This window comes from Tyto alba, unplaced genomic scaffold, assembly GCF_018691265.1.
Source record: "Tyto alba isolate M040663 unplaced genomic scaffold, T.alba_DEE_v4.0 Super-Scaffold_30, whole genome shotgun sequence".
NCBI classification, from domain to species: Eukaryota; Metazoa; Chordata; class Aves; order Strigiformes; family Tytonidae; genus Tyto; species Tyto alba.
This window is the reverse complement of record NW_024881305.1, coordinates 1,048,216-1,070,972: the sequence shown is the minus strand read 5'-3', so window position 1 is coordinate 1,070,972 and position 22,757 is coordinate 1,048,216. Positions and strand designations below refer to the sequence as shown.

General features: G+C 62.6%; 1 protein-coding gene across 1 annotated transcript in view; it reads right to left on the bottom strand.

Moving 5' to 3' along the window:
* Window positions 1-3,332: 3,332 nt before the first annotated feature.
* NAV1 (neuron navigator 1) overlaps window positions 3,333-22,757 on the bottom strand; it is a 59,361-nt gene continuing 39,936 nt past the window's right edge. Inside the window, 27 exon segments of the mRNA XM_033001966.2 lie at window positions 3,333-7,211; window positions 7,788-7,985; window positions 8,207-8,325; window positions 8,848-9,044; window positions 9,320-9,391; window positions 9,586-9,740; window positions 9,848-10,083; window positions 10,182-10,341; window positions 10,489-10,584; window positions 10,705-10,802; window positions 11,000-11,174; window positions 11,315-11,477; window positions 11,582-11,778; window positions 13,188-13,196; window positions 13,624-13,745; window positions 14,411-14,522; window positions 14,693-14,776; window positions 14,912-14,989; window positions 15,088-15,111; window positions 15,282-15,334; window positions 15,913-16,083; window positions 16,739-16,890; window positions 17,068-17,109; window positions 17,305-17,760; window positions 17,858-18,551; window positions 18,978-19,275; window positions 19,483-19,621. Coding sequence (XP_032857857.2) covers window positions 7,116-7,211; window positions 7,788-7,985; window positions 8,207-8,325; window positions 8,848-9,044; window positions 9,320-9,391; window positions 9,586-9,740; window positions 9,848-10,083; window positions 10,182-10,341; window positions 10,489-10,584; window positions 10,705-10,802; window positions 11,000-11,174; window positions 11,315-11,477; window positions 11,582-11,778; window positions 13,188-13,196; window positions 13,624-13,745; window positions 14,411-14,522; window positions 14,693-14,776; window positions 14,912-14,989; window positions 15,088-15,111; window positions 15,282-15,334; window positions 15,913-16,083; window positions 16,739-16,890; window positions 17,068-17,109; window positions 17,305-17,760; window positions 17,858-18,551; window positions 18,978-19,275; window positions 19,483-19,621 — 4,396 coding nt within the window. The 3' untranslated portion in view covers window positions 3,333-7,115.

Genomic DNA, 22,757 nt, shown 5'->3' with positions numbered 1-22,757 from the left:
TTGACTGGAGCCTCCCGCACCGGCCACCGAGACACCCACCCCAGCAGGGTCCTGGCTGCAGCCACAGGACAGCGGGACCCCCACCCAGACACCCCCGGATCCAGGGGGACCCCGGCTTTGGCTTTGGGGCCAAAACAGCAAGAAAAAGCTGATGGGATTCAAGTGAGGAGCCCAGGCGGGGAGCTCAGGGCAGCGGTAGGGGCTGGGGGGGTTCCCCATCCCCATCAGCAGGGTCTTAAATGGGGAGGGGGACCCTGGGGCACCCCATGCTCCCCGCAGATGACCCGCGGACAGGGACCGTGAAGCTCACCCCAAATCCAGCTGGAGGTCTGCCGCTTCCACTCCGCTGGCGCCCGCGTCCCAGCGCTGCAGCCGGGACGCCCAGGCCACACTGGGAGGTGAGGGGCTGCTCCAGCCAGAGCCATGCACGATGGCACTGAGGTCACCGCAGTGCCCTGGCGTTAACGAGCAGGTCAATTAAAACAGAGATTCGTCAGCTTCTGTGCTTGGCAAGACAAGCAGAGGCTGTTCCAGCTGGAGGAGGTGGTGGGCGTGGGCCAGCCCCATGGCGCTGGAGGGATGGGGAGGTGGGGCCGGGGGGGGGTTCACACACACCAGACATAGTGCCCGGATCAGGGAGGGGGGTCCCGGGGTCCCGGCCCAGCTGGGAGCTGCATTACCTGAAGCCACTGCATACCCTGGGAGCACCCCTGGGTGCAATCTGGCTGTGACACCTCACCCATAACCCCAAAAATGGGATTGCCTCTAAATTGGAGATAAGGGTTTGACGGGTGGATCGTTCAGTGGCTAAGGACCTGACTGGATGGCCATGTCCAAATTGTTACAGTCACTGTCTCAATGTCCAAATGGAAACCAGTAACGAGTGGTGTCCTTCAGGGACGAATATTATTTAATGTTCTCATCAATGACATAATGCAATCAAGTGCACCCTCAGCAAGTCTGTGGATGACACCGAGCTGAGTGGTGCAGCCAATATGCTTGAGGGAAGGGATGCCATCCGGAGGGACCATGACAGGCTGGAGCAGTGGGCTCATGCAAAGTTCATGAAGTTCAGCAAGGCCAAGTGCAAGGTCCTGCACATGGATTGGGGCAATCCCCGCTGTCAGAATAAACTGGGGGATGGATGGATGGATGGATGGATGGATGGATGGATGGATGGATGGATGGATGGATGGATGGATGGATGGGTGGATGGAGAGCAGCCCTGTGGAGAAGGACTTGGGGCTACTGGTGGGTGACAATTTGGACAGGAGCCAGCCCCGTGCGCTCACAGCCCAGAACCCACCCGTGCCCTGGGCTGCAGCCAGAGCAGGGGGGGCAGCAGGGCCAGGGAGGGGATTCTCCCCCTCTGCTCCGCTCTGGGGAGACCCCCCTGCAGTGCTGGGGCCAGCTCGGGGGCCCCCAACAGCAGAAGGACACGGAGCTGCTCGAGTGGGGCCAGAGGAGGCCCCGAAGATGCTGGGGGGGCTGGAGCAGCTCCCCTGGGAGGCCGGGCTGAGAGAGTTGTGGGGGTTCAGCCTGGAGAAGAGAAGGCTCCGGGGAGACCTTATTGTAGCCTTTCCATATATAAAGAGCGCTTATAGGAAAGACAAAGTGAGACTTTTTACTTTGACAGGACAAGGGGCACCAGTTTTAAAGTGGGTTTGGATTGGACAAGAAGAAATGTTGCACAATGAGGGCGGTGAGACACTGTCCCAGGGTGCCCAGAGCAGCTGTGGCTGCCCCCTCCCTGGAAGGGTTCAAGGCCAGGTTGGACGGGGCTGGGAGCCCCCTGGGCTGGGGGAAGGGGGCCCTGCCCGGGGCAGGGGGGTGGGACTGGGTGGTCTTTGAAGGTTCCTTCTAACCCAAACCATTCTGTGGGTCTATGACAAAGGGCTGCACTTCCCTGGGGCCAAAGGTGCTGTTGACACAAAGACTGTGGGTCACCCTGGGGAAGCTGCTGGGTGCTCCTGTGCCTCGGCTGGGTGCTGTAGCCCAGGGTGCTGCTGCACGTGCCAGGCGCCGTGCCCTGCACGAGGCCCGGGTGCCCTGCATCTCCCTTTCTCAGCCCTGCACCAGCCACCCTGCACCACCGAGACACCCATGAGCTCCCACCAGCTGCTGAAGGCAGGGGAAGGGACCCTGCATGGGGGGGGGCCACATGCCCACTACAGCGCTGAGCCCATGGGTGCTCTTTCCCAAACTGATGCCCCCCCCCCCCCCCGCCTGCCACCCTTGAAACATACAGCTGAGTTTTCCCGAACGCGGGTGCCCAGCTGAAATTGAAGCGTCAGCATTCGCTGGTCCTTCTGCGTCCCCCCCTGTGCCTGGGGACCGATGCCCCTGGCCCACCAGCCCTGCGCCGTGGCTGTCGGGCTGGAAATCGCCCAGCACGGCCCCCTTCTGCTGCTCCCGCCTGCAGAGAGCGAGCACAGACTGGGGATCATGTACACGGCACACCTCTGCAGATGAGGGGCCCCGGCCCCCCAGAACCAGTCCCACTCTTTAGGTTCAGGATTGTTACCCGCAAGTAATCAATGTATTTGGACTCACCCTCTGGACGGGAGCAGGGAGACGATGGGAAGTGCCCTCTCCTGGCCTTGCATTCGCCACTGCAGCCTGCTACAACTCATCACCATCCTGTGATTAATTAATGGTTCCTGGAGCATCTGTCCCCGCTCCAGCATCGCTCTCTGGACTGAAAAATAGCTTCAAGCCACCCCGAGGACTGGGATTTCCCTTCCCTCAGCTGGTATCTGCAGCCCTGTCCTCACTCCCACGCCCTGCCGCAGGGCAGAGCACCCGTCACTGCTCGAGGGACGCTGTCCCACGTCTGGGCCCCTGTGCTGGAGATGTGGGGTGGCATCTGTCACCACCACGTCCCTTTCCAAGGGGAGATGAGGACCAGCCCCGGCAAAGCGAAAGGGGCCCAGGGGGATGCCCACCCACCCTGAGCCCCCCACTGCTCCCCCTGCACACTCCGGGTACGATCTGCTCCTCCTGCCTCAGGAGAGGGGTCCCCCACTCCCAGCATCTTGCAGAACTGCCAGGATTTCACACCAGGAGCATTTCTGCACGCTTGCTCCAGACTTAACAGGAGCACTACTTTTGGAGAGGGGTCCCCAAGCGCTAAAACCGCTCCCAGCATCTTGCAAAACAGCCAACATTTCAAACCAGGAGTGTTTCTACAATGCCACCCTCCCCGGATTTTGCAGGAGGGTGACCACCAAGGTTAGAGGGATATTAATGGCGGTACAAGCACGACCATCCTACCCCTCTCCCACGCAGAGACAGGCCCGCGGTCTCCCAGACACAGGACCAGCAGCCAGGCGGTACAGGACATAACTTTATTGAATCCAACGGTGTTAGACAGACGACTAAGAAGAGACATGCCGGTTGGTGCGGGCAGCGTGGGCAGCAGGAGCTGACTTGGTGCAGGGCTGGATTTGTTTCTGTCTTTCATAATATCCTCAAGCCTCTTCCTGGCTTCCTTTTATACTTCTTTTAAAATTTCTTTTAAGTAAAAACAACTAATCGTGGAAAGTCCAGATGGTGTTTGTTCCCTATGATTGTTCCCGCAGCTATGTACAACATGGGGTTGGGTCTCAACATCAGGTATAAAATGGAACGAGTTTACAAACTTGGAGGATGCAAGGAAAAAGCAAAGACAGACAGGCGAGAGCAGTAGAAATCTGGACCAAAATCTTAAAGAGAAATTTAAAAAGTGCTATAAAACCCCTCGGCAGGAATACCATGCAGTTAAGAAACACAAAAAACCCAGTCAATTACACAGATCATCTAAAACAGGAATTTGTCCATTTCATATTTTATTTAATTAAAAAAAGGTTGTTTGTTTTTAATAGAAAAAAGCTAAAATTGTAAGGTTCAGGCCACTGGGCAGCAGCAGCTCGAGGGGGCAGGAGGGTGAGGTGCTGGCGTCACCCAGCTCCAGCCCCTCGGGAGGGCTCCTGGCGCTCCCTGGGGCCGCCGGCACCTTTGGGGGCCACCAGCACCCCTGGGGAGTGACAGGCACCCCTGGGGAGTGACGGGCTTCTTTGGGGATCCCAGGCACCCGTGGGGGCAGCAGGCACCTTTGGGTGTGATGGGCACCCTTGGAGGTGACCCGCTCCCGTGGGGGGGGGACAGGCACCTTCGGGGATGGCAAAGGGATGAGTTAGTGCAATCCTTGGACCCGTCCCCCTGGGGACAGAGGGGCTCAGCCCACAGCCACGGGCAGCCCTGGGGGATGCTCAGTCCCTGGCCGCCCCAGAGAGCTGCCACGCTTGGGGACACGGGGTGCCCAGTGTAAGCCAGGAGGAATCCCTCAGGGCCCAACCCCTCCAGCCCAGTAAGCCCAGCAAAAGTCCCCACTGCCCCAGGGCACACCTGCTAGCATCGCCCTCGCCCTCCCCATTCCCCACAGGGATTCCTCCTGATTTACACCACAGTGTGCCATTCGCCTCCAGCACACCCCAGCTGAGGTTACTGGGCAGCAGGCAGCCCCACACTGGGGAAGGATGGAGCAAACCTGCAGGATAGAGGGTGGGGGGACACCCAGCAGCCCAGCCCCGGGCAAGCTGGTGCCGGGGATGGTTTGGTTGACGTTTTAGTGGCTCCCTGGGAGTGTCAGAAAAGCAAGCCAGGCCTGCCAAGGCTGCCCCTGGAGGCTGTGCAAAGCGAGAGGGTGCACAAGCCCCCTCTACCCCTGAGACTCCTCAAGGCACCGGGGCACAGCATTTCCCAGGCACGGGGCAGCCCCCAAAGGTGCCATCGTGCCCTTTCCTGCCCTGGGCACGGGAGCCCCGAGGAGGGTGAGAGGGGCTGGAGGGGAGAGCCGGGTCCCCACCGCTGGCCTCGAGCGGCTGCTGAGCCAGTGTCTCGTACAATCAGAAAAGAAGTCAGCACAGCACAGTTATCACAGAGTACAAAAAAAAAAAACAAAACAAAACAAAACAAAACAAAAAAAGAAATAAAAACAGGAGGAAAGAGGCGCAGGGCCAGGCCCCACCAACTCACGCAGGGCGTTTGACTACAGATCTATTTACAGCGAGTCCTTAGCCGATGGTGGCAACACAAGAGAAGGCGAAGAGAAAGCCCTAGCGTCCAAGCCAGCGTGGGGAGGAAGATCCCTGTGCAAAGGGTCCGGGCTGGCCGGCCCCGGGTGGCAGTGGGGAGGCGGCAGGGAGGCTGTCGGACAGACGGAGAAGTGAGCACCATGGGGCGCAGGTGCCGCGGCCGGGACGTGCCGGGCAGCAAGGCAAGAGAGCACCAAGGGCAGAGGTGGCGGCTGCCTCCAAGCAGCGCCGGCAGCAGGGCCGGGCCCCGGAGGTGCCTGTTCTGCGGGGTTGTGAGGGGTCCCTGAAAGCCACGCCAGCCGTGGCACGGCAAGGGGCTGAGGCTGCCCCGGCCCCAGCCTAGCAGGGCTCGGGGACAGGATGGGCTTGGCAGACCTGGTCCTGGGGTCACCTCTCCCCAAAAGGCTTTCCAGGGCCCCAGCTGAGCGCGGGAGCTGAGCCGGACTGCCGGGGAGAGGAGCAGGGGGTGCAGAGCCCGGCTGGGCTCAAGGAGGGAGGTGCTGGCCTGGCAGAGCACCCTGCAGCCATGCCCGGGGGCAGGCAGGTGCAGAGCGCTGAAGGCAGCAGCCCCAGGCCAGCGCCAGCACCCCTGTCCCATCCCAGACAAGCTGGCTTTGGGGACAGTCATAGGACACCGCAGCCAGAGCGGGCTGTGACAGCACCAGCCCGAGCTCCCCATGCCCCCTTCCCGCACAGCCGGGGATTAAGGCAGCGTGGCAGCACCGGAGCTCATCCCCTCCGTGTGATGTAAGTGATTTTCACACGTGCCAGGTGCCTCACCTGTGACATTGCCACGGTAGGGCCAAGGGGACACGAGGCAGCCCTCGGCGTCCCCCGAGCACTGACATGGGGCACAGCGACACCCTGCCAGGCCAGAGGGTGCAGGAAGGCACAGGGCCTTGGGGAGCCAGGGGCATGGCTCCCCAACCAGCACCCCCAAGACACATGGGGCAGTGCTGAGGGGACGGGGATGGGGCAGCAGCACCCTCTCCCTGCCCAGGCCTTGGGGAGGGGATGCCCCGTGGCAGCCTGACCTGGTGAGAGACCCCGGCCCCAGGGCCAGGCTCTGCCTTGTGCTTTTGGGGAGAGGGGAGCCGCCAGGCAAGGGGCTGCTCCAGGAGCATCCCGCTGCCACGAGCTGCCAAGTCCCATCTCAGTCAAGCTGTGAGGCCCCAGGGGATGGGTTCAGGGACTGGAGATCGTCCAGTGAGCACCAGTTTCATGACAGAGGTTGTTTGAGTGGTGGAACTAACAGCTGCAAAAGAAACCAAAGGGAAAGGGAGCTGCTTAGAGGGAAGCAGTGAGCACTGGGCCGTGGGCTCCAGGGCAGGAGAGCAAAGAACCAGAACAAAAAAAAAAAGGGACCAAAGTGAAGTCTGGATTTGGCCAAAGGAAAATGGGAGGGGGGAACAAAATAAAATAACCAAAGCAGGGTTTATTGGGCTGTCCTGGTCACAGCGACTGCCATGCAGGTGAAACAGGGAACGTACTAAGACAGCAGCAAGAGCTCCTCCTCAGCCAGTGCTTCCTGCAGCAGCGGCTCCCTCAGCGCCTGCCCTCGGCTACGCCTGGCTGGGTGGAGAGGGGGCTGGAGACCCTACGCCTGCGCTCTTGTCCTGTGGCCACACACCTCTGCACCCCCCAGCTTTGGCCCAGGTGGCTCCCACGGGGTCCCTGCCCCAGGCAGGGGCCTTCCTGCGGCTCCTGGGAGCGGGGGCTCAGCCACATTGGTCGCCCTGGCCCCAAAGCCCAAGAGTTTGAAATAGAGACAGAAAAAAAATAAAAAAAAAAAAAAACCCAAAAAAAACCCAAGAGAAACCAGGATTCTCCTACCCCCAGGGTTGGGAGGGGAGATGGCACCTCGTGCTCTCCCATGGATGAGCTGAGCTTCCCCATGCTCTGCCAGGACACGCTGGAGCCCCAGTCCTCTCTGCTCACTCGCCAGCCCTGCGCTCCAGGATACCAAAGGGAAAGGAGAGCAGCCCGGTGGGAGCAGTGGCTGGCCGTGGCTCCCTCCGCCTGGGCCGGCATGTCCGGGCCTCACAGAGTCGACTGCAGGTCTGGATCCACCATGGTCTCACGGTCTGGAGACTCAATGTAGTTGGCGGCTTCCTGAAGCTTCAGCAGCATGGCCATCTGCGGGGAGAGGAGCATGGCACCAAGCCCGAGAGGTCCGTGGGTGCCCTGGGGAAGCCAAGGCCACCAGGCCCTCCTTGCCCTCTTGTACAAACCAGCCACCCCAAGAAGCTCCTTAGAAGGTAAAGCAAAGCCCAGAGATGCTGCAAATCCCCATCACTGGGATCTGGCTTTGGACACAGCTGGGATGCTCAAGGCTGAGCATGCCAAGGCAGTGCAGCGGGACAGGCCCTGGCCCATCGTCTGGCATCATCACATGGAGCCTGTGCCTGCTCACAGCCTCCCGGGGGACACACACGTGTAAGCCCCAGCCTGTGTGTGCCTGCGCGTGTGGGCACGATGCCTCGTGGAGCACCCGATCACTGGCACATCACAATGTGCCTCGGCATGCAGCCTGCCTGCTGGTGCCATCACCCCACACCCACCGCTCCTCCCAGGGGCACAGAATGTTTCTGCATCCCCAAATCGGGCTTTTTACACCAAAAAAAAAAAAAAACTAAGAAAGCAAAGCTCCACCTTGCTCTCCACTAGCACCACCCAGCCCGCCTCCCAGTGCCCGGCGCGGCAGGGCCGTACCAGAGGGTCTGCGTCCAGGGAGCTGGGCGTCGTGTCTTTGACGGTGCGCTCCTCGGGAGGGGAAACAGTGCTGTGGGGCCCGATGGTGGGTGGGGGCAGGTGGTACAGCTTGGACTGGTCCTGCTGTGCTGACGGCCAGGGCAGGGTGTCCCGCACCCACTCCACAGGGTCCTCCCAGGCTGCTTTCTGCCCGTGGACCTGCAGGCAGGGAACAAGCAGCAGCAATCTGTTCAGCATGTGCCAGAGCCCCCCAGCACAGTGCTGCGTCCCACTGTGGCCACAGGGCAGCGACTGACAGCAATGCCACCTGTGCCCAAAATCCCAGCGCCTCCCTTCTCCCCATCCCATCAGATTGCTGCATCAGCATGTCCCCAACCACTGCTGGTTTGCATTCCCAGGTGCCAGGCAGCTCTGGGTACCTTGAGCCCATCTTTTGCCCCCTCCTGCAGGTAAGGGATGATGGAGTTGTTCCACAGGTCGATGAACCAGGTCCGGAAATCCTCAATTCCAATGGGGCAGGACAGGAAGAAGCAGGGACCTGCGGGGGAAGGCAGAGAGCAAAAATGGGAGCTGGGTCCCTCTGCTCCAGTCACTGGCCCTGTGGCAGCACAGCACCAGGGCGGGCAAGCCTGGCTGTGCAGGGGCCCTGGGCTCAACCACCTCCTGGGATCAGTGTCCAGGCAGTGTCTGCCTGACAGATAGGCAGAAAGCAAGCTCCCAGGCAAGCAGTGGGGCTGCTCAATTCAATCTACCCCCCAAAAAAAGCATGGTGGGGCAAAAGGAGACCTGCACAGCTCCTCTGTGCCCAAGGAAGGGTCCCAGTAAGACAGGCAGCCTTGGCTGGCACCACCGTGACAGCTCCCGCAGGGCACAGGAACAAATGCCACTCAGGAAAGAGCAACACTTGTGTGCATCACCCAGCAGCTTTTGGCTGTGTGGGACTGGGGGATGTGAGGCAGCAGCCCAGCCCCCCAAAACTCCTTTGGGATGGTTCTGCCCCAGTCCCCGGGGGCCCACAGCAGCAAGAGGTAGAGGAGGGAGGTGTGTGGCAAGGCCGTACCGATGAGGAAGTCGGAGGTGCTGTGTTTCTCCAGGAAGGTGTGCAAGTGGTACCAGAGTTTGGGCACCCAGTCCAGCACACGCAGCAGCTCTTCCTTGTTGGCGTTGACATCTGTGTCCGACTCCAGCAGCTTCCGCCGCAGGTAGCGCACCAGGAAGCCGTTGGCTGGCTCCACGTTGTTTGAGAAGGTCAGCATCCTAGGGGGAAGGCTCAGGTGTTCAGGGCTGGGTCCCCACACAAGCTGCCCTGCTCCCCAGCACCCTCAGGGGACCTCCTAGCATGACCACATCGCATGTGCCCGAGGTTGGGGCTTCAGGTCCTTCTGGGATGTCAGAGACAGGCCTGGGGCTTGGTCCTCACCACGGTCTCAAATCACAGGATGTTTTCCCCCAAGACTCCCCAGGGGCAGGAGTGATGGCCCCTGCCCCCTCCAACCCCACGAGGATGGTCCCCAGGGATGCATGATCCCCACCTGAAGCTGAGATGGAGGCCATGGTTTGGGGTCATCTTCACAGGCTGGTTGGTGGTCCCAATGATGTAGGGGCTGAGGAAGTGAGAGAGAGAGAGAGGATTCATGAGAAAAAGCACCCTGCATCATTCCCCACCCATGGCAGAGCTGCTCTGAGCACAGCAGACATACGCAGCCGTGCATCCTCATCTCCACGAGCCCAGAGAGCAGAGGGGAGCATGCGTGTGCGCAGGAGCCTGCGCTGGAAGAGGGTGCAGTGGGGCTCTCACCATTTGTGGTACTTGCAGGTGAGTGCACCGTTGACGAGCTCGCTGATGGAGCCTGCCTCGCTGAGGTCGTCCAGGAGGATCACCAGTGGCACATCTGCCATGCCCGTCTCCCTGTCGATCTGGTTGGCCAGGTTGGAGAGGTACAGCTGCAGGTCCTGCAATAAACGGGCCGGGTGTCACATGTGGGACCACGGTATGGCTGCCAACGGGGAACGCAGCACCAGTGCCAACAGGGACGGCTCTGGCTGCTGCACACCCTCACCTTGCAGGACTGCTGGTGCATGTTGAAGGTGCTGACGATGCCCTCGGTGACGTCCCGACCCGAGCGCTCTACCAGGTACTCAGCCAGGCGGTTGGTCAGGTAGGTCTTGCCAGTACCGCTGGGTCCTGAGAGGATGAGCCGCCGGTGCTTCAGCAGGAGGCTGATGTAATGCTGCATCATGGGCTTGGGGATGAGTGTCTCGAACACCAGGCTGTCCACGCACTTCTCCTTCAAGCCTGCAGGCAGGGGAGGGCTGAGGGTTCTGCTCACCCCCCACGGCACCATGAGACAGAGGGAAGGTGGGACAGTGACGGAGCGTCTCTGCCACACTGACCTTTGAGCGTCACGACGATGCTGGTCAGGCCCCGGCGGCACAGCGGCAGCTCTGGTGGCTCTGTGTCCAGGATCCGCTTGATGTGGCTGATGCTGTAGCCATAGACAGACTCGGTGCTGAGCCCCAGCGTGGAAGCAGGATCCATCTTGGTGATGTAATCCTACGGGACAAGGAGAGGGCTGTCAGGGAGCAAGCGGTGCTCAGCAGCCTCCAGGAGACCCTGGTAAGGACCTGGGCCAGGGAACATCGGGCATGGTGGAGCAGTGCAAAAGGGTGGCTCTCATAAGAGGGGTCTTCATGCTCCTACCTTGAAGACCTGGCAGACAGCCTCGTCCAGCATCTTCCAATCCACCTTCCCGCTCACCTTGGTCCAGCCCAGGAAAAACTCCTGCTGCTTGAGGTCCTAGGAGCCAAGGCAGAGGTGTGCAGAGTTGGAGCACTGCATCCAGCCCCGAAGAGGCATCCTCTGCCCCTTGTCCAGGGCCACGACCAGGGCCAGGCTCCCCATACAGCCCACACCTACCCCCTTGATGATGTGCTGGGGTGGCATGCGCACCACAATCCGCAGCGTTAGCTCGTCCTTCTGGGTGCCAGCGCTGACAGCATCCATGGGGGACACATCTGGGGACAGAGCAGTGAGGCTGGGTCAGCCTGACCGTGCCCAGCCTGAACCAAACCCTGCAGCAGCCGATTGTGGCACCAGCAGCACGACAGAACCCCATGCACAGCTGCCTCCAGGCGAGCAGCAGTGAGTTCCCACCATGCACACATCTCTGCCCCAGCCCTTCCCCATCTGCCAGCAGCTCTGTCACCCCTACCTGTGTCCCCCGGGCTGGGGCTGAGGGCATGGCCAAGGGTGAGGCCGAGGGAGCGTCGTGGTGAAGAGGAGGCTGATGTGCTTGTGACATGACCAGGAACGGAGCCTGGCACCACCGAGGGCCCTGGAGCTACTTTGAGCCGGTCGTTCTCGGCCTTCAGGAGATCCACCTCCAGCTGGGGGAGAACCAGTTACGGCAAAAAGTGAGGAGCTGCACACCAGCAGCATCCTGGGGCTGCAGCACGGCTGTGGGGGTACAGGGACTGTGGCCACCCAGACGCTCAGAACCAGCTGGGCTTCTGGCAGTGGTCCTCACCTGCATGTTGTGCATGGTCTCCCGCAGCTGCTCCAGCTGGTGGGCCGAGTTGAGGGCCTCCAGGCGGATGTCTGTCAGCTTCATCTCCTTCTCCCACAGCTCTGACCGCAGCTCTGACACCTCCTTCTTCTCTGGCTCCCCCTCACTGTGGGCTGGGAAGAGCCTGGGCGAAGGGAGAGGCCAAGCTTACACATGTCTAGGGCAGAAGCCTGCAGCCCCCACAACCAGCTCTCCCCACCCCGTGTCACCCACCCTGGCCCCACGTACTCAGCTGTGTCGATGCCCACGGAGGAGGACGTGGAGGATTTGATCGAGGGCGAGGCAGTCTCCGTGGAACCATGCTGCAGCTTGGGGGAAGACGGGGCCGATGAGTCTGGTGTGGCGATCTCCTCAATGTCCGAGTAGGATGAGGCTGATTTGGGTCCCTTCTTGATGCTGAAGGCCTTGTTGAAGGAGCTGCGTAGCTATAGGAGATGGAAATGCTCTTGTTAGGGACAGCCCAACAGTACAGCCTTGCAAGCAGAGACCTGTCCCGGTCCTGTCCCAGGGCTCCTGTCTGCCCAGGACTCACAGGCAGTCTGAGCTGGGACCAGTAACACGACATCCATCACGGAGGCAGTACTGTGCCCTACCACTGCCCCAGGGAAGGCACCAGCCTGACCCCACTCTGCTGGCAGAGCTCACAGATTGGGGTGCATGGCCCTTCATGCAGCACTCCAGCCCCAGCGGGCACAGCACCGAACAGCCCCACAGAGTGGGACCCATGTCCTGGCCAGGCTTCCCCCAGCCCTGCTCCCCATCAGCACCCACACCAGCTCCACATCAGGAACTGCACCAGCACCCTGGTCCATCAGGAAGGGCTGACTCCATCCTCACATTCACCCCATCACAGCCATTCCAGCAAGTGGCACCCCACCACAGCCATTGCAGAGCCAGCCTCCTGGTACAAGGGGACAATTTCAGCCCCACACCTCCCTCTGCCCTGTGGGGCTCTCCTGGAAGTGCAAAGGGCCAGCCAGCCCTCTGCGAGATGTCACCGGGGGTCCCGGCCAGGCATGCAGCATGCACACAGCACACACAGAGCAGTGGGTGGGTAAGCAGCGTGCCGAGGCCAGGGAGGGTGGATGGACACTGCACAGGGGCCAAACCAGGCCTGGGTCCAGCTTATGCACCACACCAGCCTGAGGGAGAGCAGCAAGACAGGCACCCTGGGCTCACACCGTGTCCCTTGGAGGGCCAGGGCCTGCTCTGAGGGGAGGTGGGAGGCAGAAAGGATGGAGAACAAGCAGGATGCGGCCCAGCTCCCACAGGCACCAGGCAGGCTGGTCTGGTGTGTCCCCAAAAGCAAAAGCATTGCATTTCAGTGTAAAAAAAACAGATGGGTGTGAGGCTCTGCTGTTGGCGGGAGAGCAGGAGAGCACTGGGACACACATGGGTCCCCACAAGGACAAAGCCACCTGGGGCCACATCAGGCCAGCCCTGGCAATGCAGAGATGGGCAGCACCACACCCCGGGGCCACAGGCAGGGCTGCAGTGAGGTCCCCGTCCCAAAAGATGTGGCTACAGGGAGTCAGAAGAGTGCCTGCCTTCCTGTGCCCATCCATGCAATAGGTCCCCATCCAAGCCCTTCCTGCTGCCTCAGGGCAACCCAGGGCAGTTCAGCCCCTCCACACGGATGCATATTTTGGCCTTCATGTCAAAGGAAGCAGCCAAGGTACACGCAGCCTGGCTGGGGGCTCTGGGATGGCCCGTGCTGAGGGTTAGTGCCAGTGGGATGGATGGGATGGGTAGTGTTATGAGCACCGTCCCACAGAATGGAGTGAGGGCCCTGGCTGGGCACGGCATGGGGTGGAGGAGATGGCATAGGACTTACCTCATACACCTGGAAAAAAAGGGTTGAGGTCAGCATAAGGGGAGAGAAACAAAACAAAGCAAGACTTAATCGCGCGTCCAGCTCAGAGCTGCCTGGTGCGGGGAAGGGGCTGCCTGGCCAAGGTGTCCAGCCCCCACACTGCCACAGCCTGTGTGGGCAGAAGGGAGATGTGTGGGAAAAAACAAGGGAACAGGTGCGCAGGACTAGGGCTGGAAAACTCCCAGGGGGGGCTGGAGAAGTCCTGACCAACACGTCAAGACATGAATCCATGGTGGCTACACGTTCCTCACCAGCACTGTTCCCAGGGGACAGAGGGGACCAACACCACAATGCCGAGGTAGATGGAGAGCAGCTGGCCCATGGGGCTGATCCCGGCCAGACCCTGCCAGAGGCTTCCCAAGCCCCACTCCTCCTGCCAGTGCCCTGTCCAACCCACCCAGCTCTTCTTCTTCTTCTTCTTGGCATCGGCGTCCTTGCTGCTGCCGATGCTGGAGTGGCTGGTGATGCTGTTGAGGCTTGAGATGCTGTCAGAGGAGTTCTGCCGCTTGATGCGCAGCTCTGGGGCCAGCAAGAGAAGCGGGAGAGATTCGGAAAAGAGGCATCAGCAAACTGTGTCTGCCCCAACGCCAGAGCCACCTGCACTCTCCTCCCTGTGCCACTTCCCTTCTCTCACCCAAACACCTTCCAAGCTCTTGGAGCCACCTCGTAAGATGACATGGGTCTCAGATACCACATGCTCACTGTCATTCAGAAAAGTGACCTCAAGCTCTAGGGAGATGCCAAAGAGCACACACCATTCTGCCCCTATCCCCAGCCACTGCCCTGCTAGCACCTTCCACTCACATTGGGGTTTCGGGGCTAGAAACAGCACTCATGGGGACAAAGCCAAGATCAGCAGCCAAAACTGTGCTTGCAAAGGGTCCAGTGAGGAGGTGTCCTGGGGCGGGGGGGAATACCATCCCCTTCACCTCCTACACCAGTGCTGAGACCTCCTGCAGTGACAGCTATAGCTGTTCCACCCTGGCTTCAGATGCTCAGGAGTCCCAGGTGGGGAAGAGCTGCTGCCCAGGGGACCCTGAATCCCACATGAATGCCTTATGCGAGTGAGGTGTGGCCTGGTGCCCTGTGCCAGCCCCGGGCAGGAGCAGCCCAGCTGGGTTTGGGCAAATACCTCAAGAAGGGCTGCATGCCTGTGGTGGGGGGGCTGCAGCACCACGCCCTACCTTTGGGGGTGACATCGGTGCCGTTCAGGGCACCCTGGATCACAGCTTGGGCCTCTGAGTTCTTCTTCTTCAGGAAGTCGATGGTCTCTCGCAGGTCCAGCAGCTCTGTGTCCTGGGGGAGCAGAGATGGGAACCGTGGAGCACATCCCAATAGTGCAGGGCCCACCCCGAGAGCACCCTTGGGGTGGGCAGTGCCGCAGTCCAGCATCCCCCAGCCCCATGAGCACCCTTCTGCACTGCCAGTGCCTTCCAGTGCCCAGTCAGCACCCCGACAGCACCCACCTTCTCCTCAGCGGTCTCGGCCAAGTGCCGCAGGCGGGATGTCATGCTCACCAGGCTCTGCTCAAAAGCTGCTACCAGGTTAGCCTGGGAGAAGTGGAGAAATGGGTGAGCACCCTCAGCTGGGCGAGCACCCCCTGCCAGGTGTGGGAGGCAAGAGGCTGGAGAGAGGGAATCAAGGCAGCACCAGCCTCGGCACATCGCAAGGACACAGTGACTCACATTAGCAGACAGCTGGGATGTCAGGGTGGCCACCTTCTCCTGCGAGGACTCCAGCTCACGGCGCAGCTTGCGGATTTGCTGTGGGGAGAGAGTGGAGGGAGTGAGAGGAGGTGAGAGAGGCACTCACCCTCGCCACAGTGGCAGGGGCAGGCAATGAGCAGAGGGTGCAGGCTCACCTCGGACTGCATCTTCTCCTCAGCCTGGCAGCGCAAGAGCGGAGAGAGACAGACAGACAGAGGCAGGCAGTCAGGAGGGCAGCGAGGCATGGACAGGCTCAGCACGAGGCAGAGGCATGCACAGAGCTCCCCCCGTTCCCACCCGGGCCCCCCCAGCCATGCACAAAGCAGCGCAGCACAGAGGTGGCTCTTACGGAGGAGTAGGTGGAGGACGCGCTTGAGGCCAGGGACAGCACCGATCCATGAACTGCAACAGAATAAAACCTGTCATGTCAGGGTGCCCCTGGCCAGCGGCATCCCCAGGGGCTGCAGGTGCAGGGCATAGCAGGGTGTGGGGGACAGAGCTCACGGGGGAGGGGGGCTCTGTGGGGGGCTGGGGGAGGCAGAGGGTAGGACGGCAGCTGCTCAGCACTGCCAGCTTCTCAGCATGTGGCTGGTGACCTCCCCAGGCATGTGGTGTGCAGCAGGGTGTGGGGAGCACCCTCCACCTGCACCTTCCTCTCTGGGTGAGCCTGGGGGGCTCTGCCACCCTCCCTGGCTGCTTGGGTCCTCACCTCCCCAGTGTCACAACACCCTGGGGCCAACCCAGGGACACCAGGCACCCATGGGGATCAGGGCGGGCTGTGGCCCAGGGCAGATGCCAGCACAGAGGGGTCCACCAGACCCCTTGGGGCTGCTGTCCCCTGCTCTGATGCCAACAACAGGATGCACCAAACCATCCAACAGCGCTGCAGCAGCCCCAGAAGAATGGGACAAGTGTGCAGGGAGCCCCGCCGCCCCCCCAGGAGCCCCCTCCACCTGGGCAGGAGCGCAGCATACTCTCACCATCATCCACAGGGTCCCGGAAGGAGCCTGAGCGGATCATGCCCTTGGGCTTGTCAGCCAGGGAGAGGGTGCTGCCCATCTGGGACGTGCTGTACAGCTCGAAGGTGGAGTCGTGGGTGGGGATGCTGTTGGAGCGGGTGATCCGCGGGGTTGCGGTGGCAGTGGGGCTCACTGCAAGGAAAAGGCAGGGGAGGGGTAGGGTCAGAATCACGCCGGGGACCTGGGATCAGGATGAGGATGCAGAGAGGAAGCAAGAAATGTGGCCCCAAAGCAGAGGGTGGCTGGGGAAAAGCTAAAACACAGATTTATGCTGGGAAGACCTGGACACCAGCACCAAGGTAACCACAGGGCTGAGAAACAAATTCATTGCCCCAGGGCAAAATGGGCATCACCATGCCAGAGCCTGTCACCTGTGGGTGCAGGAAGGGAGCACCTCATCACCCGCTGCCTCCACCAGCGGCCTCAACCCATCTGCCTGGACCCCCCAAAACTCTCCCAGAACACACAGGTCCTGGAAAGAGCAGGGCAAGGCTCACCCCTTGTCCTGCTGGGCACACCCAGAGAAGCAGGGAGCTGTGGGCAGAGCCCTGAAGGCGGCTGAGATACCCTGAAGTGGAGATGAGGAACATCCCTGGACACAACCCAGCATCTACCTCAGCGGACCAAAAGCACCAGGGGCTGGGTGTTAGGGCTGCTGGGGGTGTCGAGGAGAAAAGCAGCACCCAGGGCAGCATCAGCAAGTCACACAGGGAGCACGGGGTGATGGGGAGCAGGAGGGACAGGGCTTGCCACAAGCAGAAGGGGGCTGGCAGCGGAGGGCACTGACCGATGCTGGTGAGTGGACCCTTCCCAACCAGTGCCATGGGGAGGGTGGGGGGTGAGGGCAGCTCCTGCTGGTCGTCCGGCTCGGGGAGCCCGCTGCTGACAGCATGCGAATGGCGCCGCTCCTTGGCCTCCTCCTGGGAGTGGAGCTGGTACCTGGGGAGCGGAGCAGAGTCAGGCACGGTGAGGTGGACCAGCACCGTCCTGGCTCCTGCCCACTGCACTGTGGCCCAGCTGCCCCAGCAAGGAGGGCACCACCAGCCCCCGGTGGAAAACTCCACGTGCCCACCCTCCCTCCCCAGCGCCGTCCAAAAGTGATTTGGGCTCTTTTACCTCAACCCTTTCTTGGGCAGTGTGTTCCTGTCACGGTTGGCACTGGAAGAGAAGGAAAGATCAGTGACATCCCTGCACAGACAAGGGAAGGTACCATGGGGGTTGAGCTGCGGGGACAGGGAGCTTTTCCTGAGAAATATAGCAGGAGGAGCCTCTGAAGCAGGCAAAGGTCATGGCAGGGAGGGGTCTGAGCCCACAGAGGTGCCCTGGCAGCCCCATCCCTCCCTCTAGCCATACCTGTCCAAATGCGCGAGCCGGGGGCTCCCGCTCCAGCCCAGCTCCCCTGCCTCTTCCTCCTCCTCCTCCTCCGTGCTGGCGGGGGGTGCAGCAGCAGGGGTGGGGGTGGTGGTGCTGCCCCCCGAAAAGGCACTGGGCAGGCTCATGGGCATCTGCAGGGACTCCATGCTGCGGTGCAGGCCTGAGAGCTTGGGGTACATCCTGCCCTCTTTGGGGACACTGAAGCTGCCCATGAGCTCCAGACCCTGGGAGAAGCTGGCCGAGTTGATGTTGAGGATTGGGGCAGGACTGGGGCTGAAGCAGGGTGCGAGGTGCCCGCCGGCCGAGTGCAGGTCCTGGAGCTTGGCAGCGTGTGGAGGGTGCAGCTCGCTGCAGGAGGGCAAATCCAGGCTGTTGGAGTTGACCTTATCCAAGTTGGCCAGCGAGGGAGGCTTCACATAGCTCTTGGGAGCCGTTCTGGAAGGAGGAAAACAGGTTAGGAAGCAGGTGAGACTTGGGTGCTGGGCACAGCCATGCCAGGCACCTGCTGCCCTTGGAGGTGGAAGGATCGTACCTGAGAGGTGTGGGGGGCAGCTCGGCCACCTTGGCCGCCGGCGGGAGGTTGGCCTGGGCTTTTGGGGTGCTCTCAGGCGAGCTGACACTCTTCAGCGTCCCACACTCAGAGTCAAGTGCTACCGCCTTGGCCTTGGCCTTCTCCTTCTCGCGGTCCGTCTGGTTCACAGGTGCCGGTGTGCCACGGCCGGCGCCAATCTTGGACGGCTCCTTGAGCCGCGACACCGAGATGCTGCCCTGCTTGGTGCTCAGCAGACTGGGATCGATGCTGCTGCTGACCGGCCGGTTGGCACCGCGGCCACCGGTCACACTCATGGAGCTGGACTTGGCTGGCCGGGGCAGGCTGCGGTACTGGATATTGGAACGAGCCCCTGGGGCCAGGAAGCCAGGCTCGGCTGCGTTGGAGACATCCAGGCTCGTTTTCCTCCCACTGACTGGCTTGACGGGGATGCCGGAGCTCTTCTGGATCTTGCCAAGCGTGGCTGAGCCTCCAGCCTGCATGACAGTGGCCGTGCCAGTGGCAGGAGCTGGTTTCTTATAGCCGAAGGAGCTGGAGGCCGAGGGGCGTGTGAGACCTGAGGGTGGCTTCTTGGCATCAGCAATGCGGTCACGGCTGGCATCGGAGGAGGAACGCTGCAGGCCTGTGCTCTTCACAGACAGCTTGTTCTTGTCGGTGGCTTTGGTCTCCGGCTTGCCTAGTGGGCAGGGGAGGATGGGTTAGTCTCCCAGGTGGCTTTGGGTATGACATTTGGGTGTGACAGGACAGCCCAGACAGGACAGTGGCATCAGAGATGCAGGGATGTGATGCAGAAGGGATGTGCCACCATCCCAGGAGTTGGGGCAGAGCCACGGCCAGGCCCCCGGTGCATCCAGTTAGCCTCCAGCCCGACGCGTGGCCACGAGGCCGTGGGGCAGGCACAGCCCTGGGCAAGCAGGGCTCAGCGTGGGGCTGGACCCACAGCCTGCCTGCAGGGATGCACAGCCCTGCCCACGGCCAGCTGCTAGGTCCAAGCACAGCCACAGGACACCCCGTGGCTGATGTGCTCAGGGAAGGCCCACAAAGACACTACCCAACCCTCTGCCCACCAGAGGAGCGTAACCCTGCCTGAACTGGGTCTCACCTGCCACTTTGAGGGTGCTCTGGGCCGTGTGAGTGATGGGGGAGGTCACGGCCACTGGAGGGGTCTTGCCCTTCTTGAGGGAGCCCGGGGTGCCCAGGCTGACCGGCTTCTTCAGCTCACCGCCCTTGGGCCCCTCCTCGCCGCCCTCCGAGGGCTCCCGCCGCCACTTGGAGGAGCCATGCTCCATCTTGAGGCTGCTGCTGTCGTAGTCCAGCTTCTTGGACGCCTTCTCCTCGCCCTCACAGTACCAGCTCAGCCCGCTCTCTGCTAGAGAGCGCTTCTCAGAGTCCGTGCGCAGCTGTGGGTGGAGCAGAGTCAGGGGCGCTCCTGGCACCCGCCCCAAACCCATCCACAGGGAGCACCAGCCAGCCGGGAGAGGGGTGGACACCCTGGGCCATGCCTCAGTTTCCCCAAGCCAGTATCCTCCATTCCCTCTTTCCCACAGAGGCAGTGGCACCAAGCCAGAATCAGTGTTAGGAAGGGTCTGGGTGCCACAGGCACCTACCGCTATGGCCGAGTTCCTCCGCGAAGCAGTGGGGGTGGAGGGCAGGGAGTTGAGCGAGGAGCTGGCGTTGAACTCCTCCGAGCTGAGGTTGTCAGAGGCATCACTGAGGCCGCTGCTGATGGAGCTGCTCTCATCCCAGCTGCAAGGGCAGAGACAACATCAGACCCCCCTGCCCAGCCCCAGCACTGCCTGGTGGGTCCTGCAACCTGTGGGATTTCCCCGCTCCAGGGGCTGCCAGGGCACAAACCTCAGCTCCCGGTAGCACCCGCTGCAGGGCCATGGCAGGGAGCTGGGCTGGCTCCAACCCCACCTGGCACAGTGACCCCGCATGTCCCCATTAAGGCCTCTTTAGGGGTTTTTTGGGGATGGAGGGTACCTGCACAGCGCGGGGAGGCCAGCACCCACGCGGGCAGGGCCAGCAGCACCACAGTTGGCACCAACCCCCTGTGACATGCCCCGCCGAGAGGGTCGGGAGGATTGCCGGAAAGGGCAGGGACCAGCCAGAGTAAACAAACCAGACACCCCGCAGCATCCACCCCCAACCCACCGCCTTGCCACACCCTGCTCCCCCATCTCCAGCAGCCACCACCCACAGCGGGCACAGGCAGTGGGTACGGGTACTGCTGCCACGCCACGGCGGCTGCTCCACGCCAGTGGCTCAGCGGACTGTGCACAAGCCCATCTCCAGGGTGCTGGGGCAGCAGCTGCCTGTGCACCCCGTGGGCCCGGCTGGCTCTGCAGCAGGAGGCTGTGCCTGCAGCGATCCAGCACAGACGGACACGGAGCATTTTCCAGCAGGATGAGCACGGCCCCTTTCAGGTCAGCAGCTGAGGAGGTCAGCGAGGCCCTGCAGGCTCTCAGGGGGCTACAAGAGGCTGGGAGCAACAAGCAGCAGCCTAGAAGGGGAACGGAGCTGGGGAGCACTGGCCAGCCCCAGTCCTTGCTGGAGATGCCCGTTCCCCGACACTGGGGCCACAGAGGTGCAGGAGGTGAAGCCACTTAGCATCACCCAAGTGACACTGAACAGTGTGGCCTGGCAGAGGACAGGCCAACCGGGCCTCTATCAACCAGGGTGCCAGGGCACAAGCAACAGCCACCACCATCCCCTCCAGGATGGGCAAATGCCAGGATGGAGCAACACAGGCAGCTCCAGCACTCTCCAACCAGCCCCACGTATGCTGCTCTTCCCAGACACTGGGGACTGGCCAGAGCCATGATGGACACAGTCCCCTACGTCCCCATCCCAGCTTTTGGGACAGAGCCCCACAGGCACCGCTGCCCAGGAAGGAACTTAATTACAACCACATGCCCAGGACGTACTGCTGGGCTACCCTGCTCCAATCATCTCCCACCACCAGCTCCTGTGCTGCGTGTGACTTCTCACCGGGACAGAAATCCCCACCCCACAGCAACTAAGCAAAGCTCCTCCCCCAGGCTAGCATCACCCCTGCAGCCGGCAGCGCTGGGAGCGAGGCAGGGCTTCGGTGAGCTGCATCCTGTGGGCACACGGCTGCGACCAAATGCAGTGCTGGGTCCCTTCAGCTTGGCTTTCATGGCCTGGGAGGGCAAACCCCAAATGCTCTCCCAGCCTTGCATGGGAAGCCCCTGCTGCTCTGGCCCCAGGCAGCTGGAGAGCCCTGGTGACACAGGCACAGGGGCTGAACTGGGGCAGGAGGTGTCCCCCGATTCTCCTTAGCAACCCCATGCCAAGGAATGGTGACATGGAAGGTCACAGGTGACATCCCAAAAGCACTCGAGCCACGGGGTGAGGCTTGGGCGCCAGCTGCCCACCGTGTGCTGTCTCTGGCTCTCTTATGAGGCACATGGCTGGCACACTGAGGGGTCCCCAAAACTGGCATGCCTATGCTGTAGCGGGCACAGCAAGGCAAGCCTTGAGTCAGGCTGCACTGCAGCACCGACAGCCCCTCAACAAACACAAACTCAGAGCGTGGCCGAGCCCTGGCACCCCAATCCTCGTCCGCTGAGGCCACCCGAGTGCCCCCCGCAGACCCCAAACGGGGGGCAGCCACGCTGGTGGGGGCAAAACTCCGTTCCTGCTTTGTGCTCCAGCCCCTCCATCTTACACAGAGCAACTCCCCACCGCCCTTCAGCCGGCGCCGCACCAAACCCACCCCGAAGGCGGCGATGCGCCGGGACACGCAGGAGCCTGCACCCCTCTGCCCGTGACAGCTCCCAGGGACCGGGCGCTCCAGGACAGCAGCGGCAGCCAGGCCGGGGCTGCGGCAGCGCGACCGTCCCGCCGGGCTCCTCGGCACCGGCCGGGCGTGAGGGCCCCGGTGATGCACACCCCGACCCCGGGAGGTGGCTGCACCTCGGCGGGAGCAGGGACCGGCGCTGCCCCGCTGCGCGGGGATGCTCCGCTCCCTCCCTGGCGCAGCCGCACCCCGCTCCGCAGCCCCGCGGCGGGACGCGCAGCCCGGCCGCCCCGGCGGGGTCAGCTCCGCCGGCCGGGGGTACCGGAACCCCGCAGGTGCGGGGGGGCTCATCCCGCTCCCGGTCTCGGGGGGGAGCCGCCCCGATGCTGCGGTCGCGGGTGGTGCCGCGCTACCCGGGTCCCCCTTTCCGCTCCCCCCCCCTCCCCGCAGCGCGGCCGAGACAAAGCACCGCCCGTGGTGACGGCCCCGGGGCGCGGGGCTTTGTCTACCGGGGCCACGCTCCGGCCGCGCCGCGCCCGACCCCCCCCCCGCTCGGTGCCGGTGCCGGTGCCCGCCCGTCCCCGCCCGGTACCTGCCGGCCAAGCGCGGGGCGCGGCGCGGCCCCCCCCGCCCGCAGCATGGTGCTGCCCGCGGCGGCGCGGCCCCGCCGGGGCGGGCGGGAGGGGCGGCGGCGGGACCGCCCCGCGCTGCCCGCGCCTTAAAGCGGCAGCGGCCCCTGCCCAGCACCCCCGCCCCCCGCCCCCTCCCACAGCCCCGCGGACGCGTCCCCACAGCCAGCTCCGGTTCCCCCCCCCCCGCCCCAATCGTCCCCACATCCCTCCCCAGTCTCAGCTCGGCGGCCCCCCAGCCCACACGTCCCCACCAGCGACCCCCCGTGCAATCCACAGCATGGCACCAGTGCCCCCCAAGCCCCTCCTCCCCGAAGGCAGCACCTCCCGCGGGGGTCTCTGTCCCTGCCTAGCCCCGGGTGTCGGGACAGCAGCTCCTGCGAGGGCACCCGCGCCTGCACCGTTCGGTGCTTCGTCGATCAAAAAGCCTACTGCTGGGCTTTTTTTTCTCTCTCCCTCTTGCAGCAGAGCAGGAGCTGCACGCCAGGGC